The 25,534-nt window shown below is 38.4% G+C and overlaps 1 protein-coding gene and 1 long non-coding RNA gene across 7 annotated transcripts in view; one reads left to right on the top strand and one right to left on the bottom strand.

The window, feature by feature from the left end:
- The window catches only part of WWOX (WW domain containing oxidoreductase), a 675,021-nt gene that overhangs the window by 157,266 nt on the left and 492,221 nt on the right, over positions 1-25,534 (bottom strand). The window contains exon 9 of one of the 6 annotated variants that reach the window (XM_037877520.2): positions 23,547-23,661. The exons of the other annotated variants lie outside the window; for them this stretch is intronic. Within the exon in view, the coding sequence (XP_037733448.1) occupies positions 23,617-23,661 (45 nt within the window). The 3' untranslated portion in view covers positions 23,547-23,616. Of the gene's footprint in view, positions 1-23,546; positions 23,662-25,534 lie in introns of those variants that run through there. 6 annotated transcript variants of the gene reach the window in all.
- On the top strand, positions 10,523-13,774 carry LOC122462517. Its single transcript, XR_006285092.1, has 3 exons — positions 10,523-10,649; positions 11,455-11,598; positions 13,724-13,774. It is a non-coding gene; the product is annotated as an uncharacterized LOC122462517 (long non-coding RNA).

Here is a 25,534-nt window from a genome sequence, read left to right as displayed (position 1 = left end):
CATGAATTTGATGTCATTAACAATGCTAACAGCTGTTAAATCCCAGAGGAAACAACAGCTGATTCCCAACTGCACAAACAAACAAACAACAACAAAACAACCTAACACTCTTCAGTGCATTTCACTCAAGGGATACTTATGAATCAATTAAATGTTTCCTGCCCTACCTGCAGTTTTTGTCAATTATTCTGCTATTGAATCAGTAGTCTCCATTGCTAATAAAATGACAGTTAGCCCTTTCAGGCTGCTACACTTAAGTTCAGAGAACAGACTTATTAAACGGCTCTGTTCTAAATTCGCCATTAATTAAAATTAAGATTTTTTAATTATGTTTCCACTGAATCACAAGGTGTAATGAGCTAAAGTAAAAGAAAATAATAAAACAGGAGTGTGTTTGACCCTGGGGTCCTGGAAAAGAGTATGGCTGAGCCTAAAAGGATGGTGTAAAAATAAATTTAAAATGGATTCTGCAGTAAGAACAGAAAACATCATATGGAACACGGTAGAACTCTGTTACTTTATGACATTTACCATTTAATTTAACTGGAACATTTAGACGCAAGCCAATCACAGTAAATTTGCTTCTGTTCTGTGTTTTTCACTGGAAGGACCTTTTATGGATACAGAATTAGCAGGATTTTTTTTTTCCTTATGCATCCATTTTTCCATTGACTCTGTCACTCTCTTCAGTTCTTTTCCCTCGGTGTTGCTATTGAATTCAATTGATGAAATCTTAAAGATATAAGCAATCTTTGATTAAGATACATCTTTATTATCTGTAGCACTAATGTAACAGATAAAGCCTACTCACATTTCCTTTGGAATGTTTCCATTCATTTAGAATGTTAGACTTTAAACAGATGTCTAAAGTATTCCACATTGTGAACAGCAATATTATATTAATTCAAATCTAGCTCTTTGCCTGACCACCCTCCCTTTAGCAGCAGCTGTTTCTCTTCATCTGGAAGAGGAACTGCTTTTGTAGCCCGCATGAGTGTCCCTTCTGGCTTGTGGTACAGTGCATGGTGAAAACAATCACCACTCTCCTCCGAAGCTTGATCACTGGATGTCAGGAGGTACTTTAGCGTACTGAGACTTACTTGCAAGTGTGACAACATAAGCTGGATGGGCTTTGGGATACTGTATAAGCAGCAGGTTAATGGACTTGAATCCTGACATTATGAAGAAGATGAAGATCCCCTATTGGATCAAGTAGACTTGAGGCACAGTAATTGTGTTACTCAAACACTTTAAAGCTAGACATGTGTAATCATATTTTGCTGCAATTAACAGAGGTTTACCTTTTGATGTTAGGAAACAGTTCATTCTCCGTAGAGGAATATCGTATTGTATGTCAGACTTCTTCTTGGGTAATAGTGCTGTTTGCAAATGGCACAGATTCAGTCCAACTGAATGTAACAAAATGAAACAATCTATACCATGCTAATGAATCCTTAAACAGAAGTGCATGATGTTTTTTCTGAAATATGTATATTGTGCTCACTTTGTCAGTCTGAAAATTATTTCTGCTTGGCAGACCACCTGCTATCATCACCCTATTTTAAACTAATGCATATGTTTTTGAGGGAAGGAAGGGAAAGAGTTAAATAAACAAGCAGCTTCCCTGTAAAAAGACAGTGCTCATCCCTGCACATTCAGATTTGTTATTGCATTTGCTGCTCCAAAAAAAATCTCTAGTATATTTGTGCTCATATACTAACAGGAGCAGTAGCTTCTACCATTAAGTCCCTGGCTTCCCACATTCCCTTTTTTGATAACCTACAGTAGATTCCTATAAACAAAACATTTCACTTGGAAGGATAAAATATATTATCTATTCTGGACGTTTAAAGACATTTTAAACTACTGGAAAAATATATAAGCCTTGAATGATTATATCTGCCAGTTAAGTGAATCTGGAATTGATGAAGCACACAAATACTAAACATACTGTATGTGACTTTTTCTTTCCCAATCGGACTCCGAAAAAGGGACAAAGATATAATGTATTCCCTCTCTAGCACTAATTCATTGCAAACAGACAATAAATTAGATCAACTTCTCAAAAAATGTAAGAGACAAATTGTATATTTCAGCTGCTTCTTAGTCCTCAATGTACTTGAATCTGATGTGGCAAAGGCTGCTAAAGAACACCTTGCTTCTACATGTGATCAGCTTAAAAATACCCATTTTTGCATTTAGTATGCACTGTTATTCACCAAAGCCAGACATTCATCCCAGTTTTTGATGTAATATGACATGGTTTTCATACTGGTTCATCTTAGCGCCAAGATCCATCTCATCAGATTTGTGCATCACATCTGCATGATCTTCAGCTTCTTTTTCAAGGAAAACTACCACCTTCCCCACATGTTTAAGGGTGAAGATCTGCTTCTGGAGGATACTACTTTCTGAGAAGTTCAGTTTACAAGTTAGCAGTTTTCCTGTCCCAAAGAAATCCTGAGAGATACTTTATGTGTTCATGTTCATGCATGGAGCTAAAGGTACTTCTCAGAAGATGATAAAGAATGCACATCAAATGCTTATCTTCTCCCTGCTTTCAACAGATTAAAACTATTTTTGAACATATATGTACAGCAGACAATAAAAAGCTGTAATATTTCTACTGACAAAGACACATCCTTGGGCAAGACACAGGCAAAGAAAGGGAAAGTTGGGAGCCTTCCAGCTGTTTAGACAGCTGTTTAATTGCTTCAGCCAGGGGGTCCTTTAGGATCCTCAGCTGCTTCTGGATGTTCATGCTGCAGATGTGTCCAAGAATAATCTTTTCCATAAGTGCTTGGTAAGAAGGTTGTTACCTTTTCTTTGTGATGAGGGCCTTGCCTCTGTTGCCCATACCTTTGTCACATCGAAAGCGAATTGCTGAAATGTACTTTACATCAGGTTGTCTTAGTAAATCACATGGAAATGTCAGATGCTTATTTCTAAGCAGTATTTTGAATTCAGTTCCTCAGAGACTTCCTAGTGTAACTCAAAGTGTTGGATTACATCTGAAAAAATGCTTTATGGTTAGGGGAATAGATATTTTATAGTCCTCTCTCAGATCATTGAATAGTTAAATGGACCTTACCTAGATTTGCATGTCTGGGGATAGGGCACTTCATTAGAAAGACCCTTGCTCTGAAATTTGCCTCCCCAGTGCTCTGATAGACCAGACCACAGACCATGCCTTTTTTCTCAGTGATACTGTTAATAACAAACATGCTTCCACTGAACTCATGTTGAAAAGACTAAAATCATTTGTAGAGCTACAAAGAACTAATTAACCATTGAGAGGTCTTTGCAATGTCTGATTCCTGTTCAAATTAGGCTTGTTCTGTTGTCATCATATCTTCACTAAAATGTTAAGGAGTCAGCAGAAAATAACTAGAAGTGTACATGTGCGTGCTTGATCTTTGATATCCTGGTCTTTCAAAAGATGAGTTGAAAACTTCAATTCATCGCCAGTCAACTACCAAAATCATGGAGGAAACAAACATTATTCAGGAGCAGTGATGAGCAAACTTCAAAAGCTTCTGAGATTTTATTGTAATGAGAACTCAAAAGTTTAGATGTTTATCCAAAGAGCCAGCTCTTGGCTCTGCAAATCTGGACTGGAAATCTTATATGACATAGTTTCTCATGAGATTTCTGATACTCCTTTCTTCCTATCACAATGAAAAGATCACAAGAACAACCTTTCTTGCTGTATTTCAGCACTTCTATTTCCAGTTCTACCTAGAACTAAACAGTGAATAGACAGACACACATGCATGAAAAATACTGGACAAGCAAAACTTAGTCAAACTTTTTGAACCTCAGCAATGGTTTGGTTTGGAATTTTTTCATGTTTGCTCATATTAAAAGAATTTACCCCTCATTATTAAAGAATAAAGATTACAGTTTATAATAACAGTATGTGAATTATAGTGTAGTTACATTGCAATTAAAGTATAATTGCACTGTAGCTTTGTTTTTCAAAATGTAATTACAACTAATTCATATAATCAGATGGCTTACTACATGACGGATCACTGTGTTCAGTTCGAGGCACCTTATTACCAGAAAGATGAAGACAGATTAAAGGGAGTTCAGAGATAAGCAGCAAAATTGAATAAAGGATACGATGGGATAATTGATATACAAGGAAAGATTCAAAAACCTAAATATGAACTGTTTGGAAAAGATTATATGATAGCTATTTACAAATATTTCAAGAATATAAACATCAAGGATGGAAAGGGATTATCTGAGATGGCTAAAAACATCTTTTTAATATTCAGCCTTGGGTGACCCAGAAACGGGAATAAACATAAGTGTCCTGGAATAAATATTTATGGAGTGTCTATATTTGCATTTACAAACATGCTAGTTAACTAGAGTTCATAGATGATAAGGCTAAATGGGACCACTGTGATAATCTAGTCTGATCTGTAGAACACAAGCTATAGGACTTCCTTGAATTAATTTCTCTTTGAACTGCAACATATCTTTTAGAAAAACAACCCATCTTGATTTTAAATTTTCCAGTGATGGAGAATCCACCAAAACTCTTGACAAATTACCTTCCGTGTTAAAAATTTGCACCTTATTTCTATTCTGAATCTATCCAGATTCAACTTCCAGCCATTAGATCTGGTCATATCTTTGTCTGCTAGATTGAAGAACCCTCTATGATCCAAGCTTTTTTCCCTCATGTAGGTACTTATGGACTATGATCTAGTCAACCCTAAACCTTGTCTTTGTTAAATTTAACAGATTAAACTCTTGAGACTTTTAATGCTAAGACACATTTTCCTATAATGCAATCATTCTTGTGGGTCTTCTCTGACCCCTCTCCAATTTTTCAACATCCTTTGTGTATTGAATGGTGGACACCAGAACTGGAATTCCAGCCAAATTCAGAGGTAAAATAACCTCCCTACTCCTACTTGAGATTCCCCTTTTTAGACATTCGTTTTATCAATTGGAACTCCATTCATTTAAATGCTCTTGAGAGATGTGAGAGCTAGACTATGGAAAAACTTTCAAATAGAAATGGTGGCAACATAGTTTGAAACATATTAGAAGGCACGCTGTTTGGAACAATTCTACACTGGCAAAGGAATCACTAAATGAGCAAATAGCTCTTTTCCATATCTAATTTTATGATTCTAGAGAGTGAAGCCTGTAAGAAGGTCTTGATTATAACAACACACATGAAGATGTAACCTTGATGTTAACAGGAGCTCATGTTAACAAAAGCTGGGCTGTCAAACACTTTTTTAAAATACAGTTTAGGTGTTAAATCCAAATTAATTTTGAACAGCAAAATTGAATGTGTCCTCTAAGACAGAAAATAGAAGGGCATCAAATTAAAATAAATCTGTGTTAGAAAGGCAAATTCTTTGATGTAGCATTTTTGAAATAAAAGTGTTCAATCAATTCTAAAATTTAGAAAGACCCCAGACCCACTCAACTGAAAGGATGATGATCAGAAGATTTTTTTTTTTAACTGTGGTCCTGTTACACCTATTTTTTTGATTATTTTACAACTGTGCAAAGAACCATAACACACACAATGGGGAGACCTACTATGGGTTCAAGTAAAACGTGCTTTTAAATTATTTCAGAACCATAAAATCTTTCCATAGAGAGTGCTTTGAAATTGCAAATTAAATATAGAGCCTCTATGAACTGTATCATTTTTTACTGTAAGTATATATTTCCATGGGGGTTTAATACCATCTTTTTGTCTAGTTACACTAGTTAATAATGCAGTGAATTTGCAGAAATAGAGTAAATGTTATTTTGATGACATTATCTGACTAAATTAAAGATGACATTAAAAGGACTGTTTCAATAAAGAAGAGAAACCTCAAAAAGCAAGAGTGGTTGAATGTTAAGTCAGCTAGTCCAAGTCTTAAAAAAGGCACCATGGTATTTCACTCATCTAATGACTAGTGATGAATTGGAGAAAATAAGGCCAAATAATATTTGAGCTTTAAAAAAAAAGGTATTTAAGTGCGGAAAAAATGGTGTATTTGTTAATGATTTGAAATAGTGAATCTACTCACACAAAAATGGTTCATACAGCAATTAACAAATGTAAAAGTATAATAAGTGAAACTAAAGAAAGAGCGTTGAGAACTGAAATCAAATTTGCTAATACAGTCACAGTAAAGAAAACAGAACTGTGGAACAAACTCAAGTAAAGGTGGAAGCACTGGTCATCTTCCTCACCATGCAATTTTTTCTTTTGCAAATTGATACAATGATGAGAATTCCACCCACACAAATATATGATGCTGCATTGAATAAAAGAAAAATAATAGTAACTGAGTTATAATTATTATTGGGGTTTTCTTCCCTATATTGCTAAAGAAGTTGTAAAATAAAGTCCTTTTATGAGCTACACGTTCACATACATAAATCAAGTGACTGTTTGAAAATCCCTTGACTTAAGCTCTCAGAGATAGAATCTATCTATCTAAAGAAACATTCCTGAGTAACGTGACTGTATTATGAATTACAAAGGCTTCACAGGAAAGAAGATACAAGATTAAAGGTGTGCAGCAGTTGGGCTCTATCCTTCTCACAGACAAAACATTAGCCATATTGCCTCAGTCTGTGACATCTCTATTCTCTACACGCTGAACCCAGATCACTGCGAACTGACATGTTCAGGGCAGATAAATGCTATATTCTGGAACACGCATGCTACCACAAAATTACTGGTGTTAACATTGTTTTCACTTGTGACCTCAAAAAGTCATCTTTGAATGCTATCCACTGTATAAACTACATGGTCAACACACAGGTTAACATACTTGTACCTCTTCCCTCACAAAATCAGAGAGGGATAACCTGTTGGCTCCAAGAACCTGTGGCTAACGTCCTATTATAACTGTAGACCACACATCTTTAAGTACGTGATTCATAGACTTTCACTCACATTGTGAAGTATTTCTGATTATAAACCTGAATTGTAATAATCTTTTTCACAGTCATCATTTTGGTGCAGATTATGCCAGTCCTAGTCACAGTGAGCAGTACCTTTCAGAATAGGCCCATCGAGGCCAGTGGAACTAACTGTGATGTAAGGTACTATATAAGGGGCACAGAATCTAGCCACTAATAAGTCAAGTCACAGAAGTCACACCCTCCATGCCTCAATTACAAATTAAAGCAAACTCAGTTAACAAAACGACAAGTCCAAAGAAACTTCACAAGCCAGAAGAACACCCATATTCAAAACGCACTTTGGGCAAAAGCTTCTGCAAATTGATACACTATGCAACATAGATAATACTTAGTCCTGCCATGAGTGCAGGGGACTGGACTAGATGACCTCTTGAGGTCCCTTCTAGTCCTATGATTCTATGACATCCATGAGGGCAACAAATTCACAATCTTTCACAGCTGCGGAGGAGCATTTTCCAGAGCTGAGGGCCACAACTAAGAACATCCTGCCACCATACTTGCTACAGTGGACTCTCAATTTAAAAGATAACGTTTACAAACCATTACCCCATAGTGCATTCTGAGATACAAGAACTGCAGAGTCTCAAATATTACTGTAGGGTAATTAGTTGTAAATGCTGACTTTGTTATTCCTACCACTGTTTAATATATAATCAGAAGGAGTACCCACATTTCATCGAACAGTCCAGCAGTCATAGCATAGACCTCATAGGCACATATAAAAGTGCCATAGTTAATGAGCTCATGTCCAGCTGAGTAAGTTTACTGTGTCCAATTAAAATTTTGATCTACAGCTGCCACTGGTATAGTATACAAAAAAACCTTGGTTACATCTATCCAGAGTCTAAGATAAACTACTTTCTTTAAACATGAAAGCCTATCTCCTCAATGATGTTTGACAAAGAGAGGGAAAATACTGCCTTGAGACCTCTGAAGTTCAAAATGTTGAAATCTGATTCTGAAAATGTTGATATTAAATCTGTCAGGAAGCAGCCTTCCCTTAGTCTGCATTTATGAAAAAGCTTGAACTGGATTAATGCGAGATGTTTGGTTAAGCACTCACATACTATGTACTTTTGCTACTCCCTGAAATAGATTTCTTTGGAAGAGGAGGACAAATAACTCAGAAGGTAATAAGTGGGCTGCATAGGAAAGTAGGAAACTTTCAGAGGTGTCATTAGAATGCAGACTGGATTTTCCATAGGCCATGAAAATTTGACTGCACTTCACTTAGGCATTTGGAAGTTTTCCCAAGCAAGAAATGAAGGAGTATTTTAGATTGATAGAAATTGGATAAGTGAGCAACAGACATTTTCAGGAAGAAGCCACATCAGAACCTCATGACAAGACACTAAGGCTAGAGCAACGAGGAAAGGCTCTGGGAGCTAAAATATCAGTTCTTTTCACTGCCATACGTGCTGAAAAACACATAGATACATAGATAATAAGGAACAATATTATTGATATGTTTGTGAGGTGCCTCTCCATTTTTAAAATTTGATATTGAACTCTTTCTTCCTTGTTTCTTACATCCTTAGCTGTTATTTAGCTTTTCCTCCAGCAGAGAAAGTCCAGTGGTCCGATAGCACCATGCTTATGAATGATACACTCACATTCAACAGCAGCCCAGGAACACTAGTCCATCTGATAGAGGCAGCATGTGCCATAAGAATGACACATTTAGTTCCTGAAGGGGAGAATATTTGGATTGCACTGTTCCACTCATATTCCCTGCAGGGTGATCCATAGATATCACTACTGCTACCTCAGGAAGCCATACACCTTGCATGTCCTCCAGATGGAGTTAAGCTGAGACTTGGAGAGGGGGATTAGAACAATAGAAATGTGTTCAGCTGTGAAATTAAAAGTAGTACAGCATGACATGCAACATTATATGTTGGGGTGAGTCAAAAGCGATAATTAGGCTACGCTGAAACACTAACACGCTCATAATCAAATAGAAAAAATGATACTGAAACTGTTGATACCAACTCTGTCATAAAAGCACGAACATGTTACCACAAATACCCTTATCAAAGTTGGTGTTAGCCTGCTGAATATCATGAGAGGCTGTGAAATGAGCACACACACAAACCTTATATTACAAATCTACATGCAGGTATACAGGACCTGTACTGTACTACAGTACCTGTAGTATATAGCTACAGACACGCAAAAGCATATATGTCTGCCTATATAAACATATATATGCACACGGGTACCTATGTTAGGTTTTCTGTTCTGAAGAACTGCAATGAAGACACATTGACCAGAAGCGAAAAAGAAGATAACTAAAATTGGCTTATGTTGGAAAGGATATTTTTTAAAGAGAGAACCTCTTCCCTCACCTGCTATGTCTCTCAAAACATGAAAACAAAGTCTTTACATGACTCCCCACTCCCCACTGTCATGTGCTGGGGATTAGCACACTCTGTTTTTCCTTTGACTTTTTGCAGCTTGTCCTTGGTCATAAAACAGTACCCTAAGAAAAATGATTTAATTGCTAGTGTTTTGTCAATGACATAATTATATATCCACTGCAAGGTAAATCAGAGAGAGCAATAGCCTGAAATGCGTGTGAGCAGCAGCTCTCGCTTCATTTTGGGACTTTTTTTTACATATTTAGCTTTTTATAGATCTTAAATTAGGTTTCCAATTTAGACCCTGGAGCAAGTGAAAATTGTTATAAATAGCAGTTAGGTGCACCATTATTCTTTGTAGTGCTCAAGAGGCTAAGTGAGGGGGGCAGACCAATTGCTTTATTGAACAATGCAAAGTGTTACCCACCGGCTTCATTATGATAACACGTTATCTGATCACAGAGTATGTATGTTGAGCCCAGCACAGTCCACACCCTCCTACGCCATCGATTGTACATTTTAAAAAAATCCATTAACAGCTAGTTCACCCAGGAAACCTGAGATTTCTTCTTTCAAGCATGAAAATTAAAATTCTTCAAGCAAGCATCCAATTGGAACAGTTGTATTCAACGATAGCACAACCAGACTCTCCAAGAAAGAAAAGGGAACACCTTTTCATGCTCTCATCCAAGTTAATATTCAAAATCCTGGTTGCACCTGTTGTAGGCCTGAGACCTGATCAACACCCCCCCCCCCCCCCCAAAGAAAAACCAGCCTTGGGTGAAACTCAGGGAGTTCACCACTAAAACTGAAACAAAGAATGTTCTGCTGCTGATAAAGCACCCCCACCTCAGGAATGTCCCTAACGAGAGTTATAACAACCAAGGTTATAAAGTAGAGACACCCAGGCACTGGGAAATTAGGGAGGATTCAGAAAGAGACTCAACAAATGGTAAAATAAGCTCTGACCAGCATTTTATGCTGACCATCTGCACAAATAGAGAAGGACACAATTCAGTTACAATGTGGGCATGAATGATAAAATGTAAAGAACTTGGGCAGGAGGGAGGACACATAGATGCCAGTGCGTAATTGGTTAACATTTTTGTTATTTAGGAGTGTGGGATCATGTGATAAATTAAGTAAATTTGAAGGAGGGAGCTAGTTTTACCTATATAATGTAAATGAATAACAACGCTTGCCAGGAACCATTTCTGGACTGAAGTTCAACATCAAGCTGCTGGAACTCTGACCCCTCTGCACGACCATGACGTGCAGAGGCATCGCCAGGAACCCCCAGATGAATGAATCCTGACTGGCCATCAGGTGAAATTTGTGTGTATACTGGGAGTGGTGAGCATAAGACATTTGCTTGGTAAATGTATTCCATGTGTTTTGCTAATAAATAGATGTTTATAGCACAGCTGTGTAAGACTCTTTCACTGGGAAAAGGTTCCACAGACCCGTAGAGCCCTGAGCCCCGAGGGGAAAGGGTGAGAACTTAAATTGACCAGGTTTCTTCCTGAACCCCGTGGGTAAGGATAGCTGCCTTACACCCTGAGCCCTAGGAAGGGAAAGGGTGGGAGTGCCTAAATTGATTGGTGTCTTACACTCTGAGGCCTCGGTAGGTTATAGGTGGGGTACCCTAAATTGACCAGGTTACGCCTTGAGCCCTCGGTAGGGTATAGGTGGGGTGCCCTAAATTGAGCAGGTAACACTGTCCTGTTATTTATTCAGAAATTTAGCGAAAGGGGAAAATAAAAAAAAATGCAGCCAGGAGGGGTTTTTGTTGCTGTTTTTGTTAGGAAAGGTTTTGAAGCTAATTATAGTGTTTCTGTCTTTATTGCTTCAGGCACAGACAGGAAGTTAAAATCTGAGTAGCCTGAGAAAACATAATGTTTAGCAACCTCATCTGCAGGCCTTGAGTGGTGGTATCCTAATTTCTTATTTCGCTGGCTTCCCCCCTCCTTTTGGTATTTTTTGATCTATTTTTAATGGAAGACTAATGTTTAGTCCTTTCTCTCCTATCATTTACAAAGGAAACGTTAGCAAAGTTTTTATATGTCCTTGCTGGGGTTTGAAGTTAATACATAAGAGACAGTTCCCTTTTCTAATGCTATTATTATTCCAGATTTACATCACTGTAACTGAGAGCAGAAGCAGGATTCATGGGGATATCGTTTGCTATGATACCACAAGCAATGTAAAGTCCAATGGCCTCTATTTGCACAGAATCCTCTGATTAAAACAAGAAAACTTTATGAGTCTAGAGAAGGTGAGTACCATGAACTGGGTCAAAGAACTGCAATCTTAGAGTCAATAAAAGATGTTCCTGCAAAATTCTGACCAAGCTTTAAATGCATAAAACAGTGCTTTCCAAAGTTGTGATCTCTGGACTTGTGGGGGTCAGCGGATGGAACAAGGCACTAGGTGTTTTACCATTGCTTTAAATGGGAGAAGAGTCAAGTAAATGGCTTCATAATATTACTTTTCCATATAAGCAATTGTTGTACTTGGCCCAGGATGTTATGCAATTGTGAATGGAAGGCAATTTGGTCTATCTCGAATCAGAGGGGAAGTGCTCTGTACAATCAGAAATAGGAGGGACCGGTTTATGAGGTGGTCTGCACTATAAAAATATTTGACACATACATGCTCTGGAGCATACTGTTTTAAAATTAATATTCATTCATAACACTTCATAAGATGGCATTTAGTAACCATTATGCAGAATTTACGCTGTGCTGTTTAAAAAATCATTTTAAGGGCATTCAAGGACAAAAGAGCAGAGCAGAAGCTCCTACACTGGCATGATCCAACACCTCATGGATGCCCATCAGGAAGCAATGTGAGTTTACCTGAAAAGAAGTGTACTGAAACCTTGATTTGGCCTTTACACAATAGTGCTTTAGAGAAGAGATACTTACATCTTTTACTAAATTAGGCCAACATTAAATGCAGGACAGGATTTTACGAGAGCAGGGGCAGAAAACTATCGCTTTTTAAAAAATTTCAATAAACCATTCACAGCATCTTTAAAAAATTAACTAGATCGTAAAAGTTCATCAGTCCTGAATTGTAATTAATTCTGTATGCAGAAAGATCATTTGCCTATAGTCATGCTTACTCAGTAAATCAGAACCACTGCAGCTGACAATGCTGTTAAAACAGCCTGAGATGAATCCTAGCTTTACCCAACAGCTTAATACATTCAAGTCTTAAAACACGCAAACTGTGCTATTAATATACCAAGGGTGGAGTAAAATACCATCTGCCCTTCAATGACTCGGTGCTGATCTGGAATACCACATGGGAAATTCCTTATCCTGACCACAAGTAAAGAACTGCAAAGACCAAAACCAGTGGATAGACAAAACTGACACAGCTTGTTTCTCTCACCAAGAGAAGTTGGTCCAATAAAAGAGATTACTTCATCCCCCCTTGTCTCTCTAATATCCTGGGACCGACACAGTTACAACAACACTGCATACAGAATGGTGTACTCAGAACCACTTTACAGCAACAGAAAAATATACTATGGCCTCAAAATAGGAGTGGCAATACCCATGAGAGAGCCATTTTTATCATCATATACACTATTGTTCAAGACATAAGAAAACATCACAGCTCAACTATAAAAGCAATTCCTCTGTCATAGTGACATGACCAATATTATTGTGTACCAAGCTCTTAAAGTCACAGAAATCAGATTCTACTCTTTCTCACAAGAAGCTATAGCTATTTGTTTTCAACAAGCTGCTATGCATTCTTCTCACTTTTTATGGGCCAGGGATCACAATTTTTTTGAGACAAGAACATTTCCTGTCTCCCCAGATGAAAATATGGTGCTGAATGTTGGAGAACTGTCTTTTACAACTTTAATGCTCTCCTGGGAATGCTGCAGGCTGATAAATACTTTACATCTTCTTTCAGCACAACAGGCATATCTACCTGGAAATGTGTAGTGAATGTGTGAACTTTATCAATGCATACATGTCATAAAGAGGGATCACCTCACTCAGCTCATGAGTTAGCAGCATCCGTGATACAGTAAGCTTGCACAAGCTATGTGCATTTCACTCTATCAAGGTAACAAACTCTCAAGAACCTTGAAGAGAATTAACATCTCACATGCCAACCCACCATATTCAGGATCCAAATACCTAAGTATGGAAATGGTCCTTAGGACAGTAGGCTGAGGACCCGAGAGTCCAAAGCTCTTTCCAAATCAGGTCTTGAAAAGCAGGGCTCATAACATCTGAAGTAATAGTGTCTGCAGAAATTTCAGGAATAAATTGCCAATTTGACCTTGACTTTTTGTTTTAATTTTTTTTTTAAACTTTCCACTGAAGATAAATTTTTGAACTTCATGATCACATGAGCATTCTTCTCTCATCTAGGTTCTGGCTACAACAAAAGTTCTTGGTAAGCATGACTGAGAGAGATCAGGGAGAAATGAGAAGAGAAGAGAAGGATAACATTCTATCATTCAGGTTTGGCTGAGGTATAAACTTCTAAAAATCACCATTTCTGTTCTGCCACTTGAGCTGGTCAGGAAACCTTTGGCCACCTGCTAAACATACGGTGTAAACATTTAAACATACCAAAAAACCCTAGCCTAAAAAGACCATTATTTAGGTAGCAAAGTCAAGCATTTGAAAATTATGAAAACCTAGGTTAGCAGTAACCCATACAACTTTAATTCTGTCCACTTGTGCGTCCATATTCTACAATGAACGAGCCTGGGTCCTATGGAAAAAATAGTTAGTGATCATATCATTAAAAACTATATCATAATGCTTACTCACAAACAGGCAGACTAAAGGTTGCAGAAGAAACCATAAATCTGAAAACTTTTGAGTACTTGACTTTATAAAGAATGTTATTTTTAAATTTAGTCCTTTTCTATGAAACTTCCTCAGGTTTTTATATATAAGACCAGGTAATTTTGCTTCACTGTCTCCAACATTGCTGGACAAAATACATTGGCCAAAATCAAGGCTTCTCTTTTTGATTCATTACAAGTAATGACATGTTGCTACCATAGAACATGCTAGAAACTTTCCTCTCCAGAGCAAAGAGATGATTTTTAAAGCAGCCACACAAATAATACTGTGTAATAAATGTTGACTTTTCGCATCAGTCTAGTTATAGGTTTAACAGAGACCTGCATTTATCCCAAGGTGCATCAGATTCATTGGTAAAATTATTGCAATATTGGATTGTGAAAAACACAGAAGAAATACTGACTCTCTTTTCTCCCAGTACGATACATAGATGGCAGATAAGTTCGAGAGGCATCAGAGACCATTTTATTAATGTAGCAAAGTAGACACTTTGAGTATCAGAGAAGAAAAACAAAGCAGTATTAATAAATAACAAATAATAAAAAGCTTTGGATTGTACTTGCGCTCCTCTTCCTAGCTGATCCTAAAGCATCTATATTAGCTTGGCTGCAACATAATGAGGCATAGAAGGCTCTGTAACATTCCACGAGTTTAAAGAATAAATTGTTGGCTTTCTACCAACACTAGAAAATTAAGTCTGAAATAAATTGGAAAATAAAACAGTTAAACTTTTCCCCAATTCTTCTTCTGCATTATCTTCTTTTCTTTTTTTCTCCTTATAACATACAAAGCCTTAATTGCTAGAAATGAACAAAAATAAGCTGAGGATTCCTGCCCCCCCTTAAGATCATAGTGTGGAGGATGCAAATATAATATACAGCAGGAATAACAAATGCTCTATTTTTCAAACACTCTCCCATGATTTATGAAAGGTGTACCTCACTGTGGGAAGATAATGCCATTTGAAATGGTCCATTTCATAAATCTATCCTCCTCGTCCCTAGCTGCATATAGGACTACTATGAGCTCCTGAATCCAATAATGTTTTCATCCTCTATTGACAAAAAAAAAAAAAGGACTTTGTTTGGAGCGAGGTAATGATGCAGTTACAGAGGAGCAGCGGCTAAAGCTTGGTCTCTGGGGCTTTCTTTGGCAATAGCCATACAGCTGCGAAGGAGAGGAAACTAGCATAAACAAAATGAAGAAATAATCAACACACAGTACATCCCTAATGTCCTTTTACTGCTACTGGCATTAATTATAGCATGTGCCTAATCCTCTATACCACCGCATAACCAAATGTTTTTACATGAATCTTCTCTCCACCCGCGATAGATTTATCATGGGGAATCAAGCTATTTCCTATTCATCTGTCCACCAGCTCAGTATATCTGCTTGTTTACCTATCGACAAGAATGCTTCCAGACGAGGTTTCCTTGCCAAATGTGGTGGCAGCTGTAGTTAGGGGCTAATCAAACTTAACTGAAATTCATGGTACTGATTCTTTATGGTTATAACAAGGAGCGGGGAGGAAGGAGGGAAAACTATGTTTCCATTGAAAGATTGTAGGGACTGAGAAGATAACTAATGGATATACTTTTAAAAAATAAATTTTAGTTTTGTTGAGTAGGATCAGGAAGCAGAATATGGAATGAAAATGCTTCTTCCAGCAAAATTTACACTCCTTCATTACAAATATTTTAACAGGGCTAGGATACATTATTATTAATTATTATTATTATTTAGAAAGGTGATGGTAGAAGCACTAGATGTTTATACTTTTTTATTTATACAGAATGATTAATCTCTGCAAAAATGGTAAGGGAATTCAGATTAACTAGGAGTTCTACTTGTAGTAGCCATCCCAGAAATTTCCTCGTGTGGTGGCAAAGTAAATGGTGCTAAGAAAAATTCAGAAAATATTGTCAATCAAAAGGAAACTGCTGGTAATTCTCCCAGTTTTGGGTTTTGTTATAAATTTGAAGCACTGTGCAAATTCGACAATAATTCACAGTCTTTATAAGCAAACCCTGATGGATCTCACAGGAAAACCAAATGAAATGTGGTACTTTCACTGAATTTCACTCTACGTGTTTTGGTTCACTTGACCTGGAAACTCAAGATGAAACTCAGGGGGTCAACTCCTACCCCTCTCTCCCAGGTTTTACATAGCTCTGTGGTCTGCAATCCTCAGTTTTAGAAGCTGATGAACAGCCTTTGTAAAATGAGAAATTTCCCTGTCCTTCATAAGAAAATTAACAAAGTGTATACAAGTTCTAAGCTGCCACTCTGAATTCTGAATTTGCATATTTTGACTTGTGTATTAAAAAAGCAATTTCTAGGTCAGTTTCTGTGGAGAAACACTGAGCTAGTAACTCCATTAAAAGTCTATCTGTCCTTTGCATATTTAGTTTTCTTCTTCTATAATGTGCAATGGGATCTCATAAATCAGGGGTAAACAAATATCACAGAGGTCATATATGCGCGCGCACGTGTGTGTGTGTGTGTGTGTGTGTGTAGCAAATATTGACTGGCTTCGAGGTGACAGCAGTTAAACATTTCCCAAAGGGTAGAATGTATTTCCAAGCTTGTGGTATACTGACCAAAACTATGGGCAAGTGGGAGTAATTCTCTCTGGGAGCAAAACATTGTATTGCTCTTGCACACTTTGGGGAAGTACTGTCCCTTTCTTCTGTGGGCCCCTGAACCTAACTGAGGCCCCCTGAGTGCTATCAAATATGCAAATAAATTATAATAAAAATAATAGCCCATAAATGTGTTTTATTAATTTTGAGGATTTTGGTTTCAAATCTCTCCCAACTCCTTGCTGGCTATGTTCTCCTGTATGACCTCTCCCAAGAGTGTCAGACTCATCCATCCCACTCAGCTCACATTCTTCACTTTTTCACATTTTTGTAAATTCCCCTCCCCCCCGACACTGCTCGGAATCCTGATGTATCTTCCCCGCTTCTTTTAACAGTCCCTCACTCTCTTGCATGAAGATATGTCCCAGCCTAAGTGTTGCCAGGTTTCTCTCCAGAGAAAATGTAGCCTATTTCACAGATGGTCGTTGCTGCTTTGCACCTACATTTTATAATGAACATTTTGAATTTCTCCAGAAACTATATTGGGTCAGATGTCTCCTTGTCAGCAGACGGGTAATTTTCCTTGCATTTATGACAAAGAATATGTTTTCAAGTTGCTCTCACCACCCTTCTAGAACCAATTACTGTTGCAGATTTAGGAAAGAAATAGAAACTAAACAGTGATGAGTTTTTTACATTACAGTAGAGGATACATACTTCTAAAAGTAGGACTTAAAATCATTATAGAACCAAGAAAGAAGCATTGGCTTAAACGGCACATAGTCAAGAGAGCTGGGATTTAAGAGAAGAGATTGCTGTGTAGTAAAATAGGTGACATTGAAACTGTTAGAGGTCCCTTGTTATGTTGCCAAGTAATTCTAGACAAATTGTCGCTCCACCACTTAGAGTGTTTCTTGAAGCACAACAGCTGTGCATAGAACATAGGGTAGTTCTACTGTCTTTGAGGAAGGGTTAAATTCACAGCCATTTGAACCAGGGGTGGGGGAACGGACCTCTATAGTAGGGTATTTCAAAGGACAATCAGAGCTTTGCTAGAGAAAGTTACAGAATTATGCCCTTTGCTAATTATACTTTTGATCTGGTGTTTGGGCTGGGATTGAAGATTGGGAGGATGCGGCTCAGCTGTCTTGTTGGAGCAAAAAAAAGCCTGTTTTCAAGTTCTGCCCTCAGAGGTTAATGGAGCCAGAAGATTTTCAGAGGGAGATTTTACTTTCCCTACTTGGTTGATGGTTTAGTAGGATTGTATATTAGGATTGTATTTTGATCATGTGGCCGCTGGCCTCCTCTTCAATGGCTTTACTGTCACAAGTCACTTTGGTCTTCAGATGGCATGTAACGAATGAAGCAAGAGGGAAGACAGCTAGACTGCTCCTGATGAAAGTCCAGGGTTGAAATTGATAGACTACATGATAAAGCGGGTTTTGAAATATGCTATAGCCATACAGGAAGCAAAAGGAGATTATGTGCCTGTATTATAGCATCTGCAAAATCTCAGTCAGCAGATTTGTACTAAGTGGTGTACCGCTTGATTAATCCAGCCCATCTGCATTCAAGATCTAAATCAAGTCCTGCCTTTTGTGAGAAAATGTCTATATTTTTTGTGGATTCAGGTCAAACTATCTACATTTACCTCCTATCTTGCCACCACAGATGCACTATCTTATCTGATCAATGCCACTGACTGAGGTGCTGGCGGTGTACTTCAGTCCACAACTTGTATCCTTCCTGGCTGGTGAAGGCCATCAAGGAATTACTGGTAACTCGGTTACTGGCAATTGTCAATGCCTCCATTAGGGAGGGCAGGATGCTGATGCAGCTGCAGGAGGCCTGTGTGCTTCCGTTCCACAAGAAATCACCTCTTAACATAAACAATCTAGCTGGCTATAGGCCAATGTCATGCCTTCCTTTTTGGGGAAAGTTATGAGAAGTTTTTGACAGGACAACTTTCACAGCATCCACTTGCCTCATATTTTCTTGACTCTTCTCAGTGTGGGTACAGACCTGGGTTTGGTACATAAACTGCCCTTGTTGCGCTGATCAATGAACTCCTGCCAATGGAGGATGATTGGGTGTCCATATGAATATTATTGGAGCTGTTTCAATACCATTGACCATGAGGCATTGCTGGCTTTTCTGTGGTCTCCAGCAGCAATGGAGGGGCTGTCTTGGGGTGGTTTCATTCTTCCCTAACAGATTCTATTGGGCAATGGCTCATCACTTCCAAGATCTCCCTAATATGGGGAACTGCATGGTTCCATTTGTTTACCTTCTTGTTCAATGCTATATAAATATCAGGCCATTAGTGGGGTTAGTGAGGAGACTTGGGTAATATGCTGATAAAATTTAGCTTTTTTCCTTCTTCTTGACTGATCCAACAGGAGCATACAGGAGACTGACCCGTGTCTGGCAGAGATTGCGGCAAGGAAGAGCTGGCTGAAGTTCAATTCAGACAAGATCGAGGTGATACTGGTAGTTGGGAGAAACAACTAGAAGAGATAGGGGCGAATGTTTCTGCCCTTGAGACTGAGAGCACAATCAAGTGCCATTGGCCAAAAAGGCATTTTTCTATCTACACCTCACTGGATAGGCACAGCCTTAACGTTTAGATGCTGACCTAGCTACCATCATACATGCTTTTGTCACTTTATGTTTAGACTATTGCAATGTGCTCCGCATGGCGGTGCATCACAAATCTATGCAGTAGCTGGAACTGGTGCATATGGAAGCCAACCTCTAGGGGTGTGGAACATCCTATAGGAAGCACATGACACCTGTGCTCTGGGATCTACACAAGCCATAAGTTGCTTGGAACCCGCCTCCTTTACTGACCGTTTCCCTCCTCGTGATACACTACCACAGCTGCGGTCAGCAGAGGTGCTGTTGCTGGGTTCCCTCTTAATATAACAGAAGGGAGTCAGCTGGCAGAGTGTTCCGGAAAGTCTTCCCAGCCCTAGTCTAAATTACCCTGGATTTGTTGTCTTTCAGGGAATGCCACAGGGCCCATTTGTATCATGTGGCCTTTGAAGAGAGGGACTGAGGTATAAGCTCATGTGTGAGGATGGTAATATTTGATTACGTGCTGCTGCTTGGTAACACTAGGTAAGGTGATTGTACCATATTTTAGTTTTGTAATTTTAAATACTTGGCTGGGCACTTTTCAGCTATTCTAAACAGAAAAAAGAAATAAATTAAATAAATAAATCAAACTTCAGAAGAAGGAGTTGCTGTTTCCTGAATATTATCGCTATTAGTTTCCTGTACCTGCCCTTCCACGGGTACTCTTGATCCTTCATTTAGGATGATTCGCCCTGAGGCCAGGTGAATCATCATAGCATCAAGATTTGTCCTTCAGGAACCATAGATTTCTGAAGGATGGCACTTTTTATGAAAATGATTTCTGAAAAAAAAAAGTTCTATGTGATAGTTTTCCTCTTAAATCCTGAGCTTGGCCGTGACTGGAGTGCCAGATAATGGCATCTGAGAGCCCTCTGTGGATGTTGGTTTATGAAGTTTGAAAAACATTCATTTTCTGGACTCTGGTCTTATTGCAGACATTTACTTTCTGAGCACCATTAACAGTGCTATAGTTAAATGCTTTAAGTTAAAGAAAGTGAAGGGCTGGTTCAAAGTGAAGCCACCTTATTTGGTCTGACGCTCCACATTCTCCCCTCTCCCCATTGTGTTTGTGTTTTTGTTTTAAATGTTTGACTATATCCTATTAGATTCTAGGACGGTTATTTAATGACATCTTTCCAAAGTTATCCATTCCTTTCTTTAGCTCCTGTCCCCCTCCCCAGATCTCTCTTTTTTTCTCTCTCTTAAATAAATAACTGTTATAAAAACAAAGCCAGTGGAAGGGAAATATTCAGTACCAAGAAATTGAAAATTAGAGTATTTTCTTTTTTATGGGTCACTAGAGTCTTAAAATACAGAACTGCTACAAGAAACCATAAATGCAAACGACAAGAAAAGTTCACTGTATTGCTACATAAATACAGGTTTGAGTAGATTTGAAAAAAATAATTTAAATACTTGTGTTTCAATTTATGGTCCTAAAATGCCTGAAAAAAACCCCACATTCCTACTTTTTAAATGGATTTTTTAAGTGAGCCTTAAATACATTTTGATTATTTCCATTTTTGACATTATGCCTACTCAGGTATTTTGTGGAGAGATTTGAAAGCAGAAAGGCAATCCCTTAGCAATACCAACAGATATATATTGATTCAACAAACATCTCATCTTAAAGGTGTACTTTTCACAGACAAAAAAATAATATAAATTAAAGCCAAATAAAGCCAAAAGCTAAAACACATTGTCTGTAATCATTTCTTTGATGGAGCAAGCTCAGGTTCAAGTTCATTATCTTGGTATTTTCAGGGGAGTTTGCCTGCAGCTCTTAGGAACAACATTTAACTGAATTTTATATGCGAACATTAAAGAAACAGTAATGCACAGGTATAAAATAAGTGATCAAACTGAAAGGAAAGTGTACAGATTTCTCCTTGTTAGCCTACACCATTATCATCTTTTCAGCGGATGTCAAAATCTTTTCCCAAGAATTCTCATTTTTCATACATTTGGGAAGCCTAGGTACAATTATTTTAACAGCGCTCCATAGCACTAAGACATGTAGCAAAATCAGTTATTTACTTCAAAGTGAAAAGATTCTGAGGGCAGAAATAAACGAAAGGCAGAAATAGAGGTCCATAGACATCACGATTAAACACCTAGGTTTAATGAGACACGAACATAAAGAACACATTATGTAAATACGTAGGTACAAAGGACAGAGGGCTTTTATAGTCATATATACAGTAGCAACCAGGCCATAGTGATTAGGATCCTCATTTACAATTCCTAACTGAAACTTTACCGTAAAACACGTAATGCAGTAATTAAAATATTTTATTCAAGTCTGAAAACTGACTCAATTTAAGCACAACCCCCTGATCTGTTTAAACTAAGGGTTTTTCTCATGAAAAAAATAAACAGTATGTCAAAAGAATAATTCATGGAGCATCCAAGAAAACACTCATACACACACACTCTGAGCACAGGCAAACTGTGAATTTTGGTCTCCTTCTGAGGGGAAAAACTCTCACATTTTTCTGTAGAAAATGCTGTACTTGAGGCATATAACTCACAAAGGGCAGTACTACAGAAAGCTGCCTGAAAATTGGACACAAAAGTCAGCCCCAAGGCTGCACTAACTTATGTCTTAACCATTAATGTGCATCCTCCCCGTCTTCTCCTTCCTGCCCTCTGAAATTAAAGAAAACAATCACCCATGTTCTAGAGGTCCCTGCTGAAGCGATAGTTGCATAGTTAAGAGCAACTGAGTGTTCCATTCTAAACTTGTACTTTAATGTGTTTATAAAAAAAAAAATCGAACAAACAAGTTTGTTGCAGTCTGAACTCCACGACATTTCATATGGGTCTAAGTTCTATGCTGGTGTAAACCTTTGTGGAGGTTCTAGGTGGCAGAACATACTCCATCAGACCAGACTTTGGGGACACAAAACAGCTGCAGCCTCATTTACAAGAAGCAAATGGGACTCATGCAGCATCAGAGTGGACTGTTGTGGCCAGTAAACAGATGTCCTCAGAGAGCTTGCTGTTTCACAGGATCTGTAAGGGGTTCTTTGCAGGAGGAGCTGAAGCTGGCCCCCTCACAGGAAAATTCATGCAGGGCAGTGGTGGAAATGCCACCTGCTTCCCACTGGGGTCATTCACCAGAGCGCACAAAGTGATTTCCTCATGTGGTAGATTTTCACCTGAAACAGCAGTTTTTTACTGGTACAAATAAAATGAACATCTCTCTGTGGCAGTTCTGCAGAATTTGCTTTTCAAGTCTTACTCCATGAGCTAAGTCTCTGCCCCAGTGAACTAATATAGGGTTGGTCTTTTCCTAATTTCAGAGTTTGAGAACTGGTTACTGCACATGTGCAGGATAATTATAACATGCCTCTTTATAGTATTACCCTAGTCTGCCTCCATATTAGGGATAGGCAGGAGATTTAACAAGATAGCATAGCAAAGATGTGCACAATGACTCTAAAAGAGCCTGTATAATCTATTGATCAAATAACCAGTTTTGTAAGGAGGGTTGAAATGAAGATTTACACACTTAGAGGCAGTGTTACCTACTGGATAGAGGCCTGACTAGGCCTCAGGAGACCAAGGTTCTATTCCTGGGTTGGCCACTAGACTGCTGGTGACCTTGGGAAAGTCATGGCTCTGTGCCTCAGTTTCCACATCTGTAAAACGAGGATAATGATTCTTACCTCCCTTATAAAGTGCTTCAAGAGCTAGTCATGAAAAACACCATACAAGGGGGTGTTAGATAGATATAAACACACTGTATTATATAATATACTGTATCACTCAATTCAAAAGATATTATTTATTTTGATAATTTCATTAACTGGTATTTAAGCTACTGAAATAGATAGTTATTTTGTACCTCCACACACTCTTATATCTGTATATGATTTTTTTTTCTGGTCTTCGATGTGTTGGCTCCTTGTCTTCTATGACACATTTATTGCATTTTCACTTCAACAACATGTTAATTACTTAGTGAACAAAGACATTCCCTTTCAACAGGGGTAGCAAAATAAACTATTACTGTGTTTTATTACTGCTAAATAAAAGAACATATATAAAGCCTTAGACATAGATTTTTAATCATGCTTAACCATAGCCTAATGACAAAGTAAGCAAAGTGGAAAATGTACAAGCTGGTATCACACTGTGCAGTACCATACCTTCTTTTTAGGGACAGTCCTATTTTCAGTAGGACCATGGAACAGGCTCACACTTCAAGCTTCTACATGCCTAGCAAGTCAGATATTCATTAACATTATTCTTCTCTGCCCAATCCTACAAAAATCCAAATAAATTAATTGATAATTGAACATAAAATTAACTTTTAAAGTTTATTTTATGTTGTGCTTTGATGTCCAAGGTTCAGTTCTCAGGGACCCCTGTCAGGTCAGAAATAATCAAGTTTCAAACCTTCATGCACTGGGGAAATGGTTGCTGCTGAGCCAAATATAAAGAAATAAACCTGAAGAGAACGGTTCCCAATGACAGAATGCCGTTAAGCCAGCAAACATTGCTAGAGCAATGCGTGCTTCCCCTGTGTAATGCTTTACAGTGGCAAAACATTGCTTTGGGGAAGCAAACAGCATCTTAACCCACCAACACAAGTGAAATATTACTAGAGGCACTGAAGCAAGAGAGTCTGATTCTAAGATTTCTAGTCAAAGTAGTCTACAAGAGACCATTTGTTTTCTGTTGAGATAGACACCAGAATTGCTATTCTGCTACATATTCCTGGTCAACTGTGAGTTTCTTTGGAGGACAAAAAGTCCCAAGTATGTGTGGATTTAAAAGCTGAATTCTGTTGTACTATATGGCTCATGGTATTTGGTATGTTGCAATTTTCAGAGTTGAAATAACAGAAGCCCTTGTCGCAATATAATAGACAGCTATCTATAGTGACAAGGTGGGTGATGAAGCTAAAGTTGAAGCAAAACCTGGTCCAATAAAAGATATTACCTCTCCCACCTTGTCTCTCTAATATACTGGGACAACACAGTTACAAACACATTGCATACAACTATTTATGTTAGGCCTACAGCATTCAGGGCTCATTATGGAACTCCTCCCCTGTGTTGGTGGTACTGTGCTCTAGTCCTAGGGTGACGATATAGCAAGTGTAAAAAATTGGGACGGGGGTGGGAGGTAATAGGTGTCTATATAAGAAAAATTCCCCAAAATCGGCACTGTCCCTATAAAATCGGGACATCCGGTCACCGTAAGGTCACCCTATCTAGTCCCCATCAAGGAATGTAAAGGACTTTCAGCAGAGGACTTAGACTATCGGTAGTTAAAATAAGAACTTTAGTTGGCCTCACCTCAGCATATCTCCTATCCCAGCCAGCCACCACCATATCTAGATGAAACCAAGCTCTGTAAATACAATAAGCTTGCAGTGACCTGATGTTCCAGAACAGTGGGATGGCCCTAAACCTTCAATAGGTCATGAATGATTGGCCATCACAAGCTATTGACATTTTTGCAAACAACAATAGGCAGGTGTATACTGGCACAGTTTCGCTCAGGCAGGCTGTAGAGACTGTCTTAGGGTGTCACACAGCTCTTACCATTTGGGTTGTGTCTTTACTAGGCTTTTGTTTGTTTTGTAAAATTTCCAACTTTTGCTATTACTGGTGCATCTCCATTTGTGGTACCAAATCTGAAATCGATAATGTAAATCAGCTGTTGGTGTGTTAACCACTGTGTTATCCAACTGCTTGGAACAAGCCTACACAATATGGTGGTTATACACTAGAGTTCACACTATTACTACCACAGGTAGAGCTGCAATAGTGGTAGCAACAGCTATAAAGTCTGGTGTAGACAAGAACAAAAGATGTCGGTAGAATACCTGTTACCTGTCAGCTCTGTGTTCTTGGGGAACCAGGGCACAGATCCAGCCTGTCTGACTCATGAAGGACCCCCCACCCCCAGCCTTGCTTGAAACAAAACTGATCAAAAGAAAGACTTACCAAAAGCAATGAAAAGGCAGTGGGAGACACACCTAAACCCCTCTGGACAAGGGTGACAGGATTAAGGCAATGCTCCTAGCCTGATTTGCATCGAGGATGGGACAGGGAGGCATCTCCATTAGCATCAGAAGGGAGAACAGAGATTCCAAGGCAAGAACTGCACTGAACTCTGGGACCAG

The sequence above is a fragment of the Chelonia mydas genome, chromosome 12 (genome assembly GCF_015237465.2).
Source record: "Chelonia mydas isolate rCheMyd1 chromosome 12, rCheMyd1.pri.v2, whole genome shotgun sequence".
Classification (NCBI taxonomy): Eukaryota; Metazoa; Chordata; order Testudines; family Cheloniidae; genus Chelonia; species Chelonia mydas.
Note: the sequence above shows the minus strand (reverse complement) of the source record. Positions and strands in the feature narration are given on the sequence as shown.